At 40.3% G+C, this 22,856-nt stretch overlaps 1 protein-coding gene across 6 annotated transcripts in view; it reads right to left on the bottom strand.

The window, feature by feature from the left end:
• Nucleotides 1–22,856, bottom strand: part of EML4 (EMAP like 4) — a 257,731-nt gene that overhangs the window by 3,525 nt on the left and 231,350 nt on the right. For all 6 annotated transcript variants that reach the window (XM_073339049.1, XM_073339047.1, XM_073339048.1 and 3 more), the window contains 4 exons: nucleotides 21,490–21,578; nucleotides 20,001–20,098; nucleotides 7,007–7,094; nucleotides 5,554–5,652 (listed from right to left, as the gene is read on the bottom strand). In XM_073339049.1, coding sequence (XP_073195150.1) covers nucleotides 5,554–5,652; nucleotides 7,007–7,094; nucleotides 20,001–20,098; nucleotides 21,490–21,578 — 374 coding nt within the window. The remainder of the gene's footprint in view (nucleotides 1–5,553; nucleotides 5,653–7,006; nucleotides 7,095–20,000; nucleotides 20,099–21,489; nucleotides 21,579–22,856) is intronic.

Here is a 22,856-nt window from a genome sequence, read left to right as displayed (position 1 = left end):
AATCCATGAAACCTAAAATAAGGTTAAAAATAATGCCAAACAATGCATTTATCAAATTAAATTAGGAAACTGAATAGGATATTGAACTCAAGTTTATATTTTGTCATGCCAAGAAAATTTATCTCACTTGCTAAATTGCTATTCAAGACCCCAATCCTGCAAATATGGATATGCAAGTGCTTAACTTAAAATTCAACTTGTTGCCAAAACAGATAATTCTTAAATGAACACTGTTTGGTACATGTATTCATGTTCTAAAAGTGATGTGAGTTTCTGAAGTATGTAGCAAACTTAAATGCAGCACACTATATTAATTGAAATGTTTGTTTATAAACCATTTTTTGGAGCAAAATAATTATTGTGTAGTGGAACCCTCTTTCTAATGGCAGTATGATTTGAAACAGACCACTGATCAGCATAGTTTGCAGAGAAACTCAGCCTGGACATGTGCCCTATAACAGTGCTTAAATAAAACAAATACATAGTGAATTGCACGTAAGTGCAAAGCATAGAATTGGTCTGTCTAGACAGAAGAAAAGTAGCATCGTGTTAAGGAACAAAAAAGGAGCACGGAATTAAGAAAAAATAAAAACATGCTCTTGAGCTTCAACATGCAGCAAAAATGGGCTTGCATATCTAAGAACAAAGCAGAAAAAAGGGTAAACTAAGAATTAAAATATGATACTTTTCTCCATGGTGCCAACTTTTACAACTCGGCCACCACCTGCTGGGTGACTAGGAGTTGTATAAATATGAAGAGCCTTTTTTGTTTTGTTGCATTTTTTAGGCACTGTGATTGCAAAGGATATCAATTATCAAAATAGCCAGGGAAGGCATATCTTCCCACAGCTACAAGCATTGGTTTAGGCCAGTGGTCACCAACTGGTTGATCGCAATCGACTGGTTGATCACAATTGACTGGTTGATCCTAGATCCTCTGACAGTCAATTGCGATCTCCGGCTGCTAAAAGTCCGGTGGCACAACAGGGCGAAGGCAGGCTCCCTGCCTGCCTTGGCTCCACACTGCTTGCGGAAGCGGCCAGCACATCCCTGTGGCCCTGGGGGAGAAAGGGTGGGCAGGGGTCTCTGCACGCTGCTCCTGCCTGCAAGCTCCACCCCTGCAGCTTCCATTGGCCAGGAACGGGGAACTGCAGCCAATGAGAGCCATGGGGGCAGTGCTTGCAGGCAGGAACAGTGCGCAGAGTCACAGCATGCTGGCCACTTCCGGGAGCGGCATGGGGCCGGGGCAGGCAGGGAGCTTGCCTTAGCCCCACTGCGCCACTGACCGGGAGCTGCCCGAGGTAAGTGCCGCCTGGGGGCAGCCCGCACCCCTCCCGCACCCCAACCCCAGCCCTGAAGCCCCCCTCCCAGATACATCACCCCATACCTCTTCCTGCACCCCAACCCCCCTTCCTGGATCCTGAAACCCTGCCCCAGCCCCGAGCTCCCTCCTGGAGCTAGCGCCGCTTACCCCCTCCTGCACCCCAACACTCTGCCCCAGCTGGAGTCCCCTCCTGTACCAAAACTCCCTCCCAGAGCCTGCACCCCTCACCCTCTCCTGCACCCCAACCCCCTGTCTCAGGCTCAGCCTGGAGCCTGATCCCATACTCCGAACGCCTGAGCCCCAGCTCAGAGCCCGCCCAAACCCCAACTCCCTGCCCCAGCCCGGGGAAAGTGAGTGAGGGTGGAGGAGAGCTGGTGACGGAGGGAGGGGGGGATGGAGTGAGTGGGGTGGGGCCTCGAGGAAGGGGAGGGGTCGATTCTGGGTTGCACTTAAATTCAAGAAGTGATCTTGTGCGTAAAAAGGTTGGAGACCACTGATATAGGCATTAAAAATACTTCCATGATTTCTTTGTATCACCAAGACAGAAACATCAGGGAACTCCAAGTAAACTGTAGGTTGAATGCCAGCCTGAAAGTTGTACAGCATTATATTTTCAACACTGCAAATTTTCTCAAAGTAAACAACTTGTTCACATCTGAAATTGTTATAAAAACAACACCTCTTTCACTAGTTTATATGAAGGTTGTTTGTGACACTTTTCACTGGGTCAGGAAATTTTATCTAGAAGATTAGAAGCCATGGGACAACTAAAGGTATGCCTAATTCTTCACTCTTTAAGGAAAGAGGAGGGAGCCTGGCCAGTATTAGAGGATATTTGATGCAAGCAAACGTTACTGTGGATAAATTACCAAAATGAACAACATGAATTGCTAAGGAAATTGTTAGGCAATATTTTGAATGTCTCAACAGTAATGATAATGTCTGTCTCATAAATAAATATCTCAAGAATTTTCAAGCAGCTAGAACTAAATTGATTGATCTTAAAATACCTTTTTAATCTATTAATATAGTATAACCAGCAGGTGGGGCTAATAAATTAACTTTAGAGTACACTCAAAACTCTGCTGCAGACATTTCTTTGAAGTTTATATTTAGGAGCCTAAATAAAGAATTTTCTTAAGCAACAACTCTACAATGTTATCTGCTTCCTGAAATTACAGATGCCATTCTAGACAGATGTTGACCAGAGAGCTATACTATGTTCCCCTTCTTAATTTATAATGAGAGTGAGGGCTCTATTGTATACACCAGTTTGATATTAGCAGTCTTAAAGAAAAAGATAATCTGTTTTAAGAAACTGGTAGGATTTTTCCTTTCAAGGTTTCAGGGAAGTATGATGAGAGTAACCCATCAACGTGGCTGACAGGGTAAAAAAAAAAAAAAAGGAAGTATCAAATGTTTAAAAACTTTTAAGAATAGCGATGTTTATATTATTACTATTATTTTGTATTGACAGAATAAGTAGTCCCTATAAGATATTGTCCTTTTGTGCTGTCACTGTAACAGACATGAGACAGTCCATGGCTAAAAAAAGCTTACAATCTGAACAGAGAAAAGTCAAAGGAAGGTACGGGAAACATGCCCTGAGAGGTGAAGTGACTTGCTCAGCATCACGGCAGCTCAGTGGCTGAACGAGGAATAGAACTCATGTCTCATGCTAGGTGATGATGCTTTAATTTGAGACTAAGCCATTGGTCCTGGATGTTTTTAAGGGCCAGGAATGCCCAACAGTAGAAAATTAAAACATGATGGGCCTGGAACTTTTAAGTTTGCAATTACACCTTGAAGATGACAAATGATTTTTGGCAGAATAACTGATGTCACGCTATTTGCTGTGCTCACTTTATTTTTAAACACACAAGTGAGTCACTGGTGGATATTTCATTCAGAAGTATCACTCAGATTTCACTTTCCATTGTGAACCCAAGACCCCTTAGAACTCTGAAGAATCTGAGAGCTGTTAAGTTTAATAAAAAACTTTAGTACATAATAGTAAAAGTGCATAATAATCTGGATGGAATGGAGATAAAACCAGAAACTCTGACCAGAATTACCAGCAACTGAAATGAAGTTTAAAATACACAACAGAAAGAAAGGGCCTGGATGGCATAGGGTACTGGTAATGAGATACAGAGCTGTTCATCTGCATGTCATCTCAACTGAATTTGCCCAGGTCATCACTCGCTCCTATCTGATGGCTGCTAAGTAGAATGAGCTGGTGGTCTAAATCCAAATCAGAGTGAATAGGTGTTCAAATCATACAGATACTGGTACAACCACAACTGACTTTCTTGCATGCAATGTCACCAGTATAGCGAATGACTGATTGAGCATGGAAACAGAATTCCTCTTGCATCTCCAGACATTGTCCCTTTATATCCAGAAGAAGGGCACCTCTGAGAAAGAGCAGGGAATCGGATACAGCTGCTGCCCATATTGTATCTGCTATGCTGCTAAATGTAGTGCTGCTGTAGGTTTAGTGCTTGCAAGATGGCATCTTTCATTAACTCAAAATATAAAGTAGAAAAAATGTCAAAGGAGTGCCTCAGATCCAATCATAACATCACAGGGGGTAAAGGCCTGATTCAGTCCGTCTTCCTCCTTTAAAGTATTTCATTGCTCACTGACCAGGACATTATGCTCTTGTGAAAATGCTGAAAGCTTGGTTCCTTGCGCTTCCTCATTGCTACCTGATGAATCTCCTGTGAGCCACTAACAATACCCATTCCTTCATGGTACAGTTTCCACTCTTTCAGTATTTGCTCCATAACAGCAAAGAAAGTTAGGAAATCAAAGTTGCAGACAAATATCGTTAACCAATCCAGTCTTACACACTCAGAGCTTCAGGAGAAAGCAGCCATCTGCTCTGAATGCCATCAACAGAGATTGGATAAACATGTGTGTGTATAACATTACATTAGCCTGAAAAATTAACAGGAGCCAGAATCCTGATCAAAATACCAAGCAGCAGCAGTGTAGGTATCTGTTCACCTACACCAGAGGGATGTTCCAGCATATCTCAACTGTCCACCCCTAAAGAGAAAGGACTGTAGGTCTTCAATTATAAAGACCAAACTATCAGGTGCCTGGCTTATTTGACGTACAAGGGCATCACTGTAGCCACCAACTTAAATGTAGCTCTTCTAGAGCACTTGCGTATTAAGGAGATCCTCTCAGAGGGGGTATGTGGTCACCATCAAAGGCTACATGAAGAGTAAGCATTCAGAAAAAAACATTTCTCCATTTTCTTCCTTCCAGCAAATAAATTGGCATTGAAAACTGAACTCCCACTAGCCAAGAAGAAAAGCTTTGCACGCTCTTTTCTCTCACTCCCAAGGATTTACTGACTTGCTTCTACCTACTTTTTATGTTTCATATAAGTGTGAACACCAGAGGCAGATCTCTTGTGCTAGTGGTGAACGTGAAACATTTAGCACCCTGCTAACATGATTTGGTTCACAACACTGGCAGGTTGAACAATATCTCTCAACACTTCTCAGAAGGGCTCTCACTTAGGACTGACAGAATGCCATTTTGCAGAAAATAACTTGAACTATTCAGCCACAGCCCTGAGTTTTGGCATAAAAATCACACAACACTGTCCGTTCTTTACATTTTTGTAGATTTGTTTTAAAAAATCTGTTTCATTTTTTAAAGCACTCCTCTTTTGCAGACATAGGGCACATTTCTTTTCTTTGATTGTAGTCCTCAAATGGTGTAGCCACCCTCCTGAGTCATGGACGACACAGTACAGAGTATACACCTCAGATCTTCACTGTACTTTCTCTCCTCCCTATTCCCATCCCCAGTACCATCTCTCAAAACACAAAAGTTCATGGCTCAAGGCCCAAACTCCGGAGTCTACAATGAGTAGAACAAAAAAATCCCAAACCTTTAATATTAAATGGAAGATGAATATGTATTATCTATGGAGAATATCTACCTTCAAAGAGCTACATCCTGCTTAAGATTGATCACAAGACCAGCACTGCGGTCAGTCTCCTGGGATGGTGTGTCAGACATAAGGGAATTGTTGGGGGTATCTGATAACAATATTACCAGGAGGTAACTGAAGAAATTCTGTACTGACATTCCAATTACTGTCCATGATCATTAATCAAGTATTTCCAATTATAAAATCTAGCATAATAGAGGTTAAACAAAATGAAGGATAAAAGCAAGTTAAAAGCAAGTTAAATGGTACTTACCAAACACTTGAAACCCTAGCACACAAGTGTACGTCGTCCAATCTATGTCCTTACAATCTGAACGATTCCTGATAAGTTTACAGCCACTTGGAATGTCCCCTTTAAAAGAAGTGAATTAACAGTAATGGCATATGAATTAGATCCACCTATTTTGTTCCTTGAAGACACTAAGAATGTTGGAGAAACTAATTAAGTTCAATTTTTTAAACCATTTTTGAATCATTCTGGAAAGCTAATGACAAGGCCAGCACTAGATTCCTCCATTGTGGGAGACATCCTTCACCAAATTCCAAGTACTTCTGAGCTTTATTTTGGACCCAAGAGCCTGACTCTTCTCTCATTTACACTGGTTTTACACCTGTGTATCTCCAACAACTTCAATTTCACCTTCCATTACTTCTAATTTACAATGGCCTAAGATCAGAATTGGGACCTACCTCCCACCCCTTATTCCTTTGCTCCCTCATTAAGTGCTTTATAAAATGTTTCAACATCTCAGACCTCATGCTGCCAGACCCCATACTTGCTAGAATTAGCAGTCAGTCACTCACTCAGGAAGTTTACTTTAAAAATCATGATTCTGGGTAGTGAGGAACCATTTGTCATGGGAGTCTCAATCCCCTTTCACCTTGTAACCAGAAAGGGAATGATTCTGTCTTTCAGTTCAGCAGTTTGGCATTGATGGATTGTAGCCCTTCACCTCATTGCACAGATAATTACAGTCACAGAAACTTTGGGCAGATTCCGATACAGAACTCTCAGCTCACAGCTGAGTTGTAATCGGTGGAATAGACCTGTGAAGGTGCAGACATTTTTCATATCTGAGGGGTGGTTCTCCATGCTTGTAAAGAAAGAGGAGCCACAACCCATCAATTCCAGACTGATGACTTCCTTCAAATAGAATAGGTGGGAAAATCTATTTTTTAAAATAGATTAAAACGTCTGTGCTCTGACCAGCTCACCTTGCTTTAGGTGTGATACTGCATAGTTGTTAGATACATCTACTAGGTAAATAAACACATACATTTAGAAAATCAGAAGGTATGCCAACGCTATTACTATACAGCTAAATAAATCCTGTTATTGGTTCAAGCTTTTCTCTTTCAAATCTTACACACTTCAATAGATCACACTGTTGATACAAAATAGACAACGTATACATACTATTTTCGAAGTGCAAAACCTTTTGGAGCAACATCACAACCTAGTGCCACTTGTTCTGTAAATTCTAAGTTGTTATCCTGATTTATGACCTTGTAGAGAAGTAAACTATATTTGGAAGTGCCATTAGGTAATACACAGCTCTGAATAATATCAGGTTACAAAAGTTCAAATTAGTTCCTTTGTCAGAAAGCATTTTGCACAGACAGCCCTGACCACATACATTCTTCCATGTATTATGATTGCTAAGGCAAATTTCTGTCCAGTACATATAATTTAATTTCATACTTACAGTATAGTATTTCATAGTCTCCTGAGTTTGACATTATATACTTGTTGTCTGGGGACCAGTCAAGGTGTGTAATATAGCTGGAATGTCCCTAAAGAATAACACAATAATGCCAACATGAAACTTTTAATTTAAAACATAAACTTGTCCAGTGATGGCTTAAAAATTAACAAGGCATAGGATAATTAAAATCAGAAGTAGTAATGAGTTGTTCTTTTTCCAGGATCTGTTGCAAACATTTGCATTCCTGTAAAGATTCTCATTACACAGAGAAACATTTGCCAATGACTAAACAAACATGAATCTGGCAAAGTGCCTTTCCTGTAACCTATTAGAGTTTCAGAGTAAAGTGGATTTTTCCTTGGTAATAATATTGTCCCTTCATGGTACAAATTAATCCAAGCAGACGAGTTGTTCAAGTGTGGATGAGTTCATGAAACGACAGAGCAGAGCTCTACTTACAACCAGTCAATTAGGAAAAACAAATCTTGTTGAATTGTCTTTTGATAGGGCAATGAGACTAAATGCATGAATTTGCATTACTAAAGGTAGAGGAAAATGGCAGATTTTCAGAAGTTCTCAGCACTCTCAGTTGCAACTGGGTTTTTAGACAAGCCTAGCTCCTGTTTAGGCACTTGAGTAAGTAGCTGGATTTTCAGAAATGTACAGCTGCCAGGAGCTGAGCTCTTGTGAAAATTCAGCCTAGTGGGAGCTACTGGTGCTGGGCTCTCTTGGAAATGTGGCCCACAAACCTTAGCAATACAGAACACTGACACTCTGATGAACAAAGAATTCCAATAGCTGCCTCCTACTTTTCTCTTTTAAGGAAGATGAAATGATTACAAATAAATGAGCTCGAAGTCTTATAAACATTGCTTTTATAAATCAGGCAGATTCAACACCACAAAGAAGCCAGCATAGACTCACGGGAAGCTCACTTATTTTTACACTGTCCATGCTGCAGCAAGTTGAACTTTTCATACAATTTTGCCAATAATCTTGCATTCTGCTACCAGTTCTTATTTTTATGGAACAGCACTGTAAACTACTCAAAAGGGCTCAAAATTCCCCTTTATAAGGAAGGAAAAGGAATACTACATTTGTTCAGGTGGTAGAAAATCAATCCAGAAGTTGCAATAAAAAAAAAAGAAGCTTTTTATTTGGAAATGGTTCACAACTCTGAACAGTCTCTGGGTAAGTTATAAATCCACACTGAAACTCAGAAACATGACAGATATGTAATACAGACCAATTCTTAAATGACTGCAGAAAAAAACAAGGTGGGTGAGGTAATATCTTGAAAGGCTGCAGATTACAGAGCTCAGGATTTGTATGCTCTGTGTTTACTAAGAAAGCTGCACCTGACCCCTGCTTTATGTTTTGATCTAGCCTCGTCAATTAACACCTTTATAAAAAGCACACCTGCACAGTTGTAATTTCAGATTACTGCACTGCAGATTTTAAATCCCTCCAGATCGTCTATATTATTACACTGATCAAGTTATAATAAGAAATCCAACTGCAGAATGAAATCATAACTTTATAACTGATTTCTGAAAAACAAGGTTTTTCTTGCGCATGGCTACATTACACTGAAACCTCCACTTAAATACAACCTTTAACATGCAATTCTGTTTCTAAAGGGACCAATTTAAAGTCCCTTTAAAGTCAAGGATTCAAGTACACTTCTGTTTGACCTTTAGTAAACGTCTACTTCTGCTAGGCCACTGACATTGCTGGTTTCTTGGACTGCCAGCTAACGCTGGTTTTGCTGTATTTAGTTTTGAACAAGTATGATTTTTATTAGATTGTAAATCTACAGCAAGTGGATATGGAAAACTACAGAAAGATAAATATATACTATAGCCTTAAGAAAACACTTTGAACTAGCAAATATAATTTAACCAAGAGTTTTCAATTTGAGCAAAATTCTTGCAGGAAAAATTCAAGTTACAATATACACAGGGATATGAGCTATCAGATTAATTTGCTGTGAATATTGTTCTTTTTCTAATAACGATTGCTCTTGCCACCAGTCAGCTACAAATACACTGCACAAGAGGGCCTAATCCTACAATGCTTAATCACACAAGTAACCCTGCCTCCCATTGACTCTAATGAGACTATTTGCACAAATAAAGATTACTCACTTGAGGAAAGGTTGTGGAATCAGGCCACAGCACTATTTAAACAATGGCTGTATGGCTAATTTTAAGGTTTTAACCACGCCAATGGGCACAGTCCTGGGAAGCTGCATCACTCCATGATGAGTTCTGGGACCACATTTGCGGCTACACCCTAACAGTGTCTGCACCATATTCCCCTAGTTTGACTGTCCACTGGCAGGGGTGGGGGTGGAGGGCATTGCCCCACCTTTTTCTCCACATTTTTGTGGCAATATGTACCTCTGGCAGAATTATGAAGGGGACAGCTCCTGCAATCCCCTGAACACAAGAACTGTGAGTGTGATGTGATGGGTAATGGGGTAGGAGCCTCCTTGCGTGCTTCCCCTTCCTATTCATCTCTGTGTTCGAGCCAAACACAATCTGGCCCTAGAAATCTGCATCTACATAGTATAGCGGCAAAATTAATTAACCAAGTTAATATCAAAGTATTCATTAGAATTAGTTAACAAGATTAGTCAAACCAGATTACAAATGAAATCTTGTATTCAAATGAGCCTTTCTTTACATAGCATTAAAACGAGTAACTCTAGCCAAATTATATGCTCTAGCCAAATCTTGTGTAAAACATGAACTGTGACATCAGTCAGCATTGCTGAGCGTGCTTTGTAATGGAGCACTTTGTTTCAGTCTTCTGACAAAATCCAAAACTACTATCTTACTTTTTCAGATGTTAAAGTTGATTTAAATCATGTATGTGTCAGCATTTAGTTTACAGCCCTCGACTTTCCTAAGTATTTAGAATACTTTGGCAAACATCCACAATGCAAGGTTGATGGATCAATAGCTAGCATTATGAGCATAACCTTATATATCCGTCACTAATCCCCGCTATTTGCCTTACAGCATGTGCATATTCAACTAGTGCCAAAACACAAAGTCACTCTTCCCTGTGTACACAAGGTCATCAGTGTAACTGATAAACCCACACTCATGGTAACCTTTATGTTAAAGACCCTTAGGCCTGATCCTGTTCTTATTTAAGTTAATGTCAAAATTCATTGGAGCAGGTTCTCGATATTCATGAATGAACCTTACACTTGTGGAGAGAGAATGTGGTGATGGCTTTATTAATTTCATATATATTCCCATCTGTAAATGTATCTCTAGGGGGTATATCTACTTAACATAGATTGGATTTCTGAAAAAATCCAAAAGATATCCAGGCCTTAGTCCATATAATGGAGTCTGTAATTTTGTGAACGGGTTCCTAACACCTTGACAGGTAAGGACAAAGTTAAATTATCCTTACAGACCAAAGAAGAGTAAAACTTGGTTCCTGTTTCCCTCCCCTACTGCATAGTCTTCCACCTCTTCTTCCCTCTCCTTTCCTTAATGAACCTCCCCCATATCCACCAGAAGATGGCCTCCCCACCTCCATTCATCCTCTAGTCTAGTGCATGGCATTGAGGACAGTCTCTCTGCCCCATCTCCCTCTGCAGATATGTGTTCCTATGACTCAGGACCTGGCACATGGTCCCTCCCAGTGAGCCCTCTTCTTAGCAGCCACACAATGTATCCTTCGAAGTTCTTACATAAATATCAGTGATGGCTGCTGAGTTTCTTGCAAAATTATACAGCATGTATATAAAGATATATTTATCATTCTGCTCTCCGACCTGCCACAGGATCCCCTAGAGCACTTGCTACATTTAGGAAAATGACTAGTCCTGATGATATTATGTACTTTAGGATTAGTCATGGCCTTTGAGGTTATTAATTTATTGTTGATTGACAGATCTATACTGTAGTTGAGAAAAGGCTGCATTGTACTTTATGAGAACTACAATACACTGAAAAAAATTAAACACAAAATGAGACAGGGTTTTTTTCTCTCTTTTTTCAAAACCTTAAAAGTTGCAAACTAACTCCAACATGGAAAAAAAAATTGGACAGCCATTTACTAAATCCTGCCAGACCTTTGGCAGCTGTTAAAATTCCTTGGGGTGGTGGGAGGGTGAACAAAGCTATTGGCAAGGGGACTCTGTGCTGGAAAATCCCTTGAAGCAAGCAACCGTGACAGGATGAATCTAAACATAAAACGCTGTCATAATATTTTAAACAGCACAATTTTATATTCCAATAAAAATCTTCCTTCAACAGCTACCACAGAGAGGCACACTTCCTTTCACACACTGTGCACTTATAACTGGCTATTGAAAATATCTGGCTGGACAGAAGCCTCCCCTTTCATTGCTCATGTTTATCTGCCTCAATGGACGCAGGTGGTAAATTCATAATCCACGGATCACAATGTCCACGGCTCAGACTGCAAGTTACCCTTCTTTGAAGCAACAGTAAAAATCAAGATGTTTGTGGCCCTGAATGAATAGGTGACAGATAATGATGAATAATAATTAAATCATGCTATAAGCATACCCTGAGCACACTTAAAAAGTTCCTTCCAGCTCTGGAGATATTCTCCATTTTAAGTATAGGGAATATCATGAAAACCTTTTCTATATTTCTAGATGTGTAAAGAACATTTTAAGTACACCTCATTTTATTTGGAAATCTACTTGATCTAGACATCTAAGATTAATGATAACCATTCACATTATTATTACAAACTGTTATGAGTTGCCCATCTCCATAATATTTAGGTGCTCTTCACATGGCTTAAGAGTGGGTAAAATGAGACTTCTCAGAAATAAGGAGTGTATAATCCAGCCCCATGATTTGCTGCAGCAATTAACTAGCCAGTTTTAATGGATAGAGATCCGAATTATATTAGCTGCAATGTATAGCTGGGATAGAAATATTGCTTAATTAGGATGCTGTCAGGTGATTCAGAGATGATTTGGTTCTACATAGGACGGAAAGGGACCTCAACAGGTCATTTACTCCAGTCCCCTGCACTCACGACAGGACTAAATATTATCTAGACCACCCCTGACAGGAGTTTGTTTAACCTGTTCTTAAAAAATTCCAATGATGGAGATTCCACAACCTCCCTAGGCAATTTATTCAGTGCTTAACCACCCTGACTGTTAGGATGTTTTTCCTAATGTACAACCTAAACTGTCCTTGCTTCAATTGAAGCCCCATTGCTTCTTGTCCTATCTTTAGAAGTTAAGGAGAACAATTTTCCCCCCCTCTTCCCTCTAACAAACTTTTAAGTACTTTAAAACTGTTATGTCCCCTCTCAGTCTTCTCTTCTCCAAATTAAACAAACGTAATTTTTTCAATGTTTTCTAGACCTTTAATCATTTTGGTTGCTGTTCTCTGGAATTTCTCTAATTTGTCCATATCTTTCTTGAAATGTGGCACCCAGAACTGGACACAATACTCCAGTTGAGACCTAATCAGTGCAGAGTAAAGCGGAAGAATTACTTCTTGTGTCTTGCTTACAACACTCCTGCTAATACATCCCAGAATGATGTTTGCTTTTTTTGCAACAGTTTTCAGAGTAACAGCCGTGTTAGTCTGTATTCGCAAAAAGAAAAGGAGGACTTGTGGCACCTTAGAGACTAACCAATTTATTTGAGCATAAGCTTCGTGAGCTACAGCTCAGCATCCGATGAAGTGAGCTGTAGCTCACGAAAGCTCATGCTCAAATAAATTGGTTAGTCTCTAAGGTGCCACAAGTCCTCCTTTTCTTTTTGCAACAGTGTTCTACTGTTGACTCATATTTAGCTTGTGATCCACTATGACCCCTAGATCCCTTTCTGCTGTACTCATTCCTAGGCAGTCATTTCCCGTTTTGTATGTGTGCAACTGATTGGTCCTTCCTAAGTGGAGTTCTTTGCATTTGTCCTTTTTGAATTTCATCCTATTTACTTCAGACCATTTCTCCAGCTTGTCCAGATCACTTTGAATTTTTATCCTATCCTCCAAAGCACTTGCAACCCCTCCCAGCTTGGTATCCTCCGCAAACTATAAGTGTACTCTCTATGCCATTATCTAAATCATTGATGAAGCTATTGAACAAAATTGGACCCAGAACCCTACATTCAAAAATAAAACAATGTAAAACTTTAGAGCAGGGGTGGCCAACTTGTGGCTCCGGAGCCACATGCGGCTCTTCAGAAATTAATATGCATCTCCTTGTATAGGCACCGACTCTGGGGCTGGAGCTATAGGCGCCAACTTTCCCATGTGCTGGGGGGGGGTGCTAACTGCTCAGCCCCTGGCTCTGCCACAGGCCCTGCCCCCACTCCACCCCTTCCTGCCCCGTCTCCTGAGCCTACAGTGCTCCCCCTCCTTCACTCCTCCCCTCCCTCCCAGAGCCTCCTGCACGCCATGACACAGCTGATCGGGAGGTATAGGGAGGGAGCATGAGGCGCTGATCGGTGGGGCTGTTGGGAGGCGCTGGGAGCAGGGTGGGGGAGCTGCTGATGTATTACAATTTGGCAATGTACACTGGTAAATTCTGGCTCCTTCTCAGGCTCAGGTTGGCCACTCCTGCTTTAGAGCCTACAAGTCCACTCCGTCCTAATTCTTGCTCAGGCAATCACTCAGACAAACAAGGTTGGTTACAATTTGCAGGAGTTAATGCTGACTGCTTCTTGTTTACAATGTCACCTGAAAGTGAGAACAGACGTTTGCATAGCACTGTTGTAGCTGGCGTTGCAAGATATTTATGTGCCAGATGCGCTAAAGATTCATATGTCCCTTCATGCTTCAACCACCATTCCAGAGGACATGCTTCCATCCTGATGACGGGGTCTGCTTGATAATGATCCAAAGCAGTACTGACTGACACATGTTCATTTTCATCATCTAAGTCAGATGTCACCAGCAGAAGGTTGATTTTCTTTTTTGGTGGTTTGGGTTCTGTAGTTTCCGCATCAGAGTGTTGCTCTTTTAAGACTTCAGAAAACATGCTCCACCCCTCGTCCCTCTCAGATTTTGGACAGCACTTCAGATTCTTAAACCTAGGGTCAAGTGCTGTAGCTATTTTTAGAACTCTCGCATCGGTACCTTTGCGTTTTGTCAAATCTGCTGTGACAGTTCTTAAAACGAACACGTGCTGGGTCATCATCCGAGACTGCTATAACATGAAATATATGGCAGAATGCGGGTAAAACAGAGCAGGGGACATACAATTCTCCCCCAAGGAGTTCGGTCTCAAATTTAATTGACGCATTATTTTTTTAACGAGCACCATGGAGCATGGAAGCATGTCCTATGGAATGGTGGCCAAAGCATGAAGGGGCATAAAATGTTTAGCATATCTGGCATGTAAATACCTTGCAACGCTGGCTACAAAAGTGCCATGTGAACACCTGTTCTCACTTTCAGGTGATATTGTAAATAAGAAGCAGGCAGCAGTATCTCCTGTCTATGTAAACAAACTTATTTGTCTTAGTGATTGGCAGAATAAGAAGTAGGACTGAGTGGACCTGTAGGCTCTAAAGTTTTACACTGTTTTGTTTTTGAGTGCAGTTATGTAACCAAAAAAAAATCTGCATTTCTAAGTTACACTTTCATGAAAAAGAGTTTGCTCTTCAGTACTTGTATGAGGTGAATTCAAAAATACTATTTCTTTTATCATTTTTACAGTGAATATATTTGTAATCACAAATAATAATATGTGCACTGTGCACTTTGTATTCTGGGCGTTGTAACTGAAATCAATATTGAAAATGGAGAAAAAAAATCCAAAAATATTAAAAAAACTTCAATTGTTGTTCTATTGTTAGAAGTGCGATTAATCGCGATTACTTTTTTTGAGTTAATGGCGTAAGTTAACTGCGATTAATTGACAGCCCTAGTTCAAATATAAAAACACTTCTGGATGGATTTAAACAATGCTTACCAGCTAGAAGAAATGAATGGTGGCCGATTGTCAGAAGGAATTACTTATATAACCTGGGGATCACCTGCCAGGCTGTGGTATGAAACGCCCCCCCACACCCTTCTGCCAAAAAAACCAAAAAACAATCAAACAAACAAAAAAAACCACGTTGGTGCCAGAGGACATATACTAGCCAGGAAGGTGTTCAAAGCCTTGAACATAACCAGATCCCTCCCTGTTAAATACCAGCTTAATATATATCCACCCCTTTGCTGGCAGCCAGCGGAGAGGAATACAGGATGCATGTAATATGATCATAGGATGGTTGCTCAGTCCAGTAAGCCAATGTGCTGCTGCATTCTGCACAAGCCGAAAGAGGCATAGAAGCCCTGCTAAGAGGGAACTGAGCTTTGTAATTACAAGATCATGTGCTGCTGTTGAAAAATGACTGTGGAATAAATAAGGGTGCAGGCTGCAGAAGTTGTGCAGCTGAAACACTGTCAAATAACAGCAAAACACGACTTTCCATGGAAATAGCATAGCAGAAAGAAATCTGAGGTTCTTAACGTGGAAAACTACAAGGGACATGAAAAGGGAGAGAGCAGCAACTATCTAGTAGCAAGACTTCTCCCTTCCCCAAGCAGACCTGAATATCTAGTAGGCAATATTATCCGGTCATTTATCCATGTCAAAAGGTGAACTAGAAAAGATTTTGTTAAGAGATCTTCTCTCTCTCTGTACATGTATGTGTACACACCCACACTCACACATGCCCCTGGGCAATCTGAAAGATAACACAGAGCCATAATGGATGCTGAATTGTAAATACAACAGTGACCATACATCAACATCATTGACTGACTTCTGTTTTCCCCAACAAAGGATTAAGCTTTGTGTGTTCTTGTACTTATTCAAAAGAAAGTGAAACCAAATGAGATTATAACATTAAAGAATCTCAGTCTTTTTTCAAAGAAAAATATATTAATAGCAGACAAACTCTCTCCCTTCCCCCCAATTTAAAATTTCTTCAGAAGGGGCCAACATATACTGTATATACATTTGCTTCAACAGCTGAAACTTGTGGCGAATAGAGTGTTGTCTGCTGATTAGAGCAGAGAACTGGGAGGACATCAATGTTCCCTCTAATTTTTGACAGTCCGTGTGCGCCAAAAATTTCTTCTGTGCAAATTGTGCTTCTGTGCAAATTTTTGTACGCGCGGTGTTTCACCGTGTGCGTGGGGTTTAGGATCTGTGTGCGCACGCACACACACAACTTAGAGGGAACAGTGGAGGACATATTTTTATAGTTTGGGACATACCACTCACTGACTGTGTAACAGGACCCTATACTTCTTGTGCTGCCTATAATCCAGATGGTTAGAAATACATATCCTATCTCAGCTGAACATCCCTTGTTAATAACAACACATCTCAGGAAAGACGCAGTGTATATTACTGCAGGGCATGCTAATACCCATTAAGATTTGCTCAGTTTTTCCACTACAAATATAACATTTCAATAAAAAACCCTACCTGGCACATTAATTTTGGGCATGAGTCAGGCATATAGTCTTATCCCAGGGATAATTTTTTCCCATCCCCCAAATTTGAAACAAATATTTCAAACTGATGTAGCAGTTTGAGAAGCTTTCTTATACTTGTAAAACAAAATACACAACTTATTAAAATCCATAAAATGTTGCAAATATGTCTAAAATATGGACTGTATCCTTGTTATTCTAACTTTAAATATTTTAAAAGGTTTTATTTATTATTTTAGTTGCGGTGTCACCTAGAAGCCCCAATCAAGTCCCTATTACTGTATTACACACGCACACAGAAAAGACAGCATTCTATTACCATGGCCTTAAATTCAGACTTGAGTAAAATAAACCTATGCTATGTTTTGAAATTGCTGCTTCTCATCAAGAGCAGTTTCAGTCTCAGCCATGTTAAAGGGTCTGCAAAACTCAGAAAAAAACCTCTGTGACCCATCTGTAACTGTTCTTTTGATGTGATGCAGATGTGTATTCTACTTACAGTTACTACTTAGGTGTGTGCACGCCCAGTACACCAGAGCTGGAACTTTGCCTAGCTGTACCCATAGTGGTGATGCTCACATCCTGCCGCCCTAACCCCTCCCCTGTCCATATAAGGGCAGCATCACCCCCTCCTTTCCTTTGCATCTCAAGTCAGAAGTACAGACTCCAAAGCAGAGGGGACGGTGGGTGGGTCGTGGAATCTGCATCTGCATCACATCTCAAAGGACAACAGTTACAGGCAGGTAACCACTTTCATTTATTTATTTATTTTAAGTAGATGCAATTGTGTGTTCTACTTAGGTGACTCACAAGCAGTATTCACAGGAGGTGGGGCTTGGAGTTTATTTGTAAGGACTGTAGGATTGCCTTCCCAAAGTTTCCGTCTGATCTGGATGCAGCAGGAGTGGCATAGTGGTTTACAAAAGTATGCACAGAGGACCATCTGGCAGCCCTCAAATGTCTAATATAGAAATGCCACCTAGGAAGGCCATCAGCATTGCCCGGACTCTTTTGGGATGAGCTCACACCCTTTGAGGGGGCACAGCCTGGGCTAATTCATATGCTGCCATGATACAGGAAGTTATCCACCTGGACATAGACTCTGAAGAGACTGCTTGATCCTTCATTCAGTCTGCATATGAGACAAGCAAATGAGATGAGTAATAGAATGACTTGGTCCTAGCTGGATAAAAAGCTAAACGTCACCTGACATCCAGTGTGTGTAGATGTTGATCTCTGGTGTTGAATGCTGCTTAGGGAAGAACACTAGTAAATACACAGCTTGGTTCAGGTGTTACTGGGAAACCACTTAAGATAAAAACTTGTGGTGTGGCCACAGGGGTATTTTGTCTTTAGCAAATTGTGTGTACTGGGGCTCCACCATAAAAGCTGCAACTCCCTCACTCTCCTTGCAGATGTTTTTGCCGCAAGACAGAAAGTTGTTGCTAAGACAGTATTAAGGTCCCACAAAGGCTCTTTTACCTTTGGTGAAAACAAGTGACTCCTGTCAAGAACCTTACTGCCACCAACTTCCCATAGATGAGCAGATAAAATGCCAAAATCGCCATCAGGTGGACTCTCAGTGAACTAAGAACAAGACCAGGAAACTGAAGGTGTAACAAGTACTCCAGGATGTCCTGGAAACAAGCCAGCTTTGGATGAAGTCTCCAGGCTAACACCCGTACTAAGAAGCCCGGTAGCTCTGTCACATGGCCAGAAGGTACCAAAGGTACAACGGAGGATGAGGTGGTAGAAGCCATGGCAGCAGCAAACTCTTGAACCAGTGGAGAGTCCGGGTCTGAGAAGCAAAATAGGTCTGATGCTGCCTGGTATGCCACTTGTGCGAAGACAGTCTGCACTAGTGCCGATGTCAGTCCTGGACTCGATGGACACCCCATTGCTGGAACTGGAGCCAACTGTATGGGCTCTGGCTGATCTCGGAGTGGTATCGGGGAGCGGTAGGAAGGACCTGCTCCAGCCCGCATGCCAGAGGGAGTACAGTGCCAGGCACCACTCCTCTTAGGAGACGAGGATAAGTCTCCCCAAGTCCTAGAATGGTTCTGTTTCTTTGTGTGGGACCTTTTCCCAGGGAAGGGGGAAATGACATCTCTTCCTCTTGAGGGAAATGGCAGAGCCTGAGCATGGAGTGGCATCATTTGCCAGAGCTGAAGGCAACTGCTGATGCGACAAGGGCCTTGGGGCTGAAGTGGGCCTCATGGCCTGCTCCACTAGGCGCTGCTTCAGCCGCCAGTCTCTTGCCACCTGACTCCTCTTAGCGAATAACCTGCAGATGGAACACTGCTCTTTAGTATGTCCCTCACCGAGGCAAAACAAGCACCTCATGTGGGGATCACTGTCGGGATGGCCTCTCCACACATGACAGACAATGCTTGAACCCTGGTGAGGGCATCACACAGGGCAGCCAACTACTCTAAACCTAACCTAAGGTATTACTAACTACTATATACAAGACAATTCTCTCAGGAACTGAGGCTCAAAGCATGAGGTGAGAAACACCACACAGATCATCTATTCTAGCCACGGGAGGTGAGAAGGAACTGAGGAAATTGGGGTGGCACCACCCTTATAAGGCCAGGGGAGGGTCTAGGGCCACAGGGCACGAGTGCTGCCTTAGTAGGTACTGTTAGGCAAAGTACTCTGTTTCCGGTGCACTAGGTGTGCACACGCCTAAGCAGGAAGGAAGCAGAATATATGGCTGCATCTACTCGAAGAAGAACAAGGATATACCAAATTTAAGGATCAGTTTTTACTCACAATATTTTGCTTTTGTACAGCAATGTAATGTTGGGTGGCTATTCAGCACTGAAGGACAAATTCAGACTAGGTTTTGGGAGATACAATGCCAGGAAGTTCACTGGAATTACACTTGTTTACACCAGGGTAGAATTTCATCCCTAGATCGTAACAGTTCCCTGTTTTAAAATGTTATAATAGTAATAATAGTTAGAGATCTCCAAATTGATTCTCCTGATCCTAGACAGATACTGTTTTATGTACAGTTATATATTATCAGTCCACTGTTATTGTATGCATGAAAGCTGGTCTTTATCATCAGACTGATAGCATTTTTATGAAATAATGCAACTCATTAACTACATTATCTAATAATGTTGCTCAAAGACATGCCAAGGAGATTTATAAAAGGGCAGGGATACTATATCAGTAGAAAAGAAACAAATGCTGAACTTTCAACACCTCCAAGAAGGACATTCTTTGTATAAACACAAGATAGCTTTTGCATCAGATGGGTAGCTTCTGAGTTGAAAGAAAAAATAATGAGGCGTGTCTAAAAAGCAATACTATAGGCAATAGGCTTCACCTCATTTTGCTAATAATTTCTTGCTACAAATCATATTTACATTTAAAACCAGTGAAAGATATTGATTGCCAAAAATAAAAAGGATATTGTCACTATTGTTAATCTATAGAGATGGATCCAACACTAAAAAAAAGTTAAACATTGTTACCAAAAGGTATAGCCTATCATTAAACACAGCTGGATAAGAACTTACAGTGCACTTTCCATATCTGCTATACTTCCTTCCATTTTCTGTCACTACGTAGAGGTAAATAAAGTTGTCATGGGATCCTACTGCAAGTAAGGTGCCATCTACAATAGAAGTTTAAAAAATAGTGTAATAATGTTAACATACTGTTTTTTGAACTGGAATGATTTCATATTTAATACCAATGCATTATTATCAATCATACAATTGTGAATGAGCTAGTACCCAAGAGCATGGAACTAACTATACTGCTTTCCAACTGGTCTCCTATTTTTCCCCTATTTTCATGGTGATTGTGATTATGGGGTAAGTGAGTTTGCTTCCCACTATGTCTTGGATAAACAGGGTTATCATTGGACAGGGAACTAGGCTAGCTAATGAATCCTCAGCTTGCACTGGACTTCTGATAACGGCTGACAACATGCAGTCCTAAAGTTCTCAGTTTTGAGATTCACTGGAGATTATCTCCAAAGAACAGTTTATTTTTTTTAAATGTAAAGTTATTACACATGAACCAATGCTGATCAAAGGCTAACTTCACAACATCTTCAACAAAGTCACCGTAGCATAGTATTTAAACATTACAAGCTGTTTTCTAATAACAATAAAGGTCCTTGGTACTATTAACCATTTCACTGCCTGGGAACATGATCAAACTCCTCTGTAGCACCAATGAATGTGAGTGCTCTGAAATGAAATGCTGTTGTTGGTAAATAGGGCAGCAGTAGAGATAAGTTTTGCCCAATTTACCTGGCATGTTATGCAACAGCAAACATGAAACAGGCTTGCCACACTTCTCTTCCATCCAGTCAGAAGAGAGGATTCAACTACTGCCCGTTTGTCAGACTCTCATAAGATGACCTTGGGTTTTATTCAGTAAGAGGATACCTTTCCACATAATCTCTACACAAATAATTAATAGCAAATGGCCTTTAGTTTGAGAGAGAGAGACACCTGAATTTAACTTTATTGTTTTTGTACTAATACATTTTAAAACTTAAGTGAATAATAAATACAATAAAAGCTGTTTAAGATCTTAAAACATTCAAAGAATGTTTGGGCACACTTAAAAAGTTACAAATACGTCTTAAAATCAAGCTTTCATTGCTTCATTTACCTTACCTTTACATTCAGTTTAGAGTTACTGAATTCCCCTGAAAGAAATGATGACATCACATCACAACCACCTATACAATGGGGTGCTGTGTTAGGCAACAGTGATGTTTGCAGAGATAGAACAGTAAATATAAAACTGAATTCCAGTGCAGGCAAAATGCAAATGAAGCTGTAATTGTTAATTTACACATGTATTTTGTTTATGATCTTAAGCAATTTTTTAAAAGCTCTGCAGTTCCCTATTATTGTAGGGTAATTTGATGTGTAACACATTAATAGCTTAACAATTCCAGAGAAGTGCAGGAAAAACACCTATTTTATTGGAATTAAAACATGCAATTACAGTGAAGTGCCCAGAATACACAGGAAGTTTGCCTACCTACTGAGTAGCGCATCACTGAAAGCTGTTCATTACCATCAGTGTGTATTGAAACCAGGTCTCTTGTTTCTGCATCCAAAACAAACCACCTGTTAAGGAAAGAGTTCTAGTGAGTGTTACTTCTACTTAAACAAAACCAAAAAATGTAAAAGCACTGCATTCTATCTCACTGCTTATTAGCATGATATCCTTTCAATGTACCGTATTAACTTGTTTTAATTAAACATTTTCTTTTCGGTTTCTAGGTTTACAAAATGATGTATATTCCAGTGACAGATATACAAGCATACCAAAATACCACTACATATATTTATTCTTGAATACAGAATAGTTATTCGTATATCATGTAATGTAGATGATACACATGCTGGTGAAACTATGATTTGATTACAGCAGGTCTCTGTTAGAGCTCACTATATTTTAACTTCAATTATCATCTCACATTTTCACATACTTTCCGAAAAATTCACATTTGGGCCTGAAATTTTCCGTCCTTGGTGTCTACCTGCAAATGAATTCTTCTGGAAAGTCTGAACAAAATCTCTGCAGTCATTTTTGAGTCCAAACTTCTTCCTCCCTCCCACTCCAAAAGAAAAAAGTAAATAAAGCTACAGCTGAAGTTTGAAACTAGTCCTTTTTGCTTATTTAGAAAAAGTGGCTTTGATTTAAAAACTTGAATTGAAACTTGCATACAGAGTGGAGATGAGTAAGGGGGGGGGGCGGAGGAGCATCTGCAGCTACCCATTTGAGGTAGAAAGTGAATTCTGATTTGATATTTTCTGCAATCCTTCATCTTTACTTTCTGTGAATATTTACATTATACATTCAAATAGAAAAATTCACAATTTACCCCATGTAGGTTAACTGTATAAGTTACCTGGCATTCCTTCTGTTCCCAGAAGAGGTGACCTATGTAACTAATTAAATTCAGCACAAATTGAATTTTACTAACATGATTGAATATACACTTCAAAATCCATGACATGTTTGTTAGTTCTGTAAATAGCATAAGTTACAGTGTGATGCGCAAACAGTATCTTCTATTGTGATATTGCATGTTAAATATTTGAATAATCTGTAGACCAAGATTATTCAGTGGGGCAGTTTAGAAAGAATTATGAGTAATGAATGAATTTGAGACTATTTACTGTAGATAATCTGGTCATCTCTAGTACTGAGCATGCATAGTAGAAAAAATGTCATTAAATCTACAGCGCCACACTTAAACACATACACACTGTATGCCAGTGTGAAGCTAGGTAGGTGGTTCAAGGAACTTAGAAGTTTTACTTCAAGATGAACAGGTCTACAGTAAGGAACTTAAATGGCCTGTTAACCAAGGGCTGTCTGTGACTGTAGGCACAGCT

Source organism: Lepidochelys kempii, chromosome 3 (assembly GCF_965140265.1).
Source record: "Lepidochelys kempii isolate rLepKem1 chromosome 3, rLepKem1.hap2, whole genome shotgun sequence".
NCBI lineage: Eukaryota > Metazoa > Chordata > Testudines > Cheloniidae > Lepidochelys > Lepidochelys kempii.
This window is presented reverse-complemented; position numbering and strand designations above follow the sequence as displayed.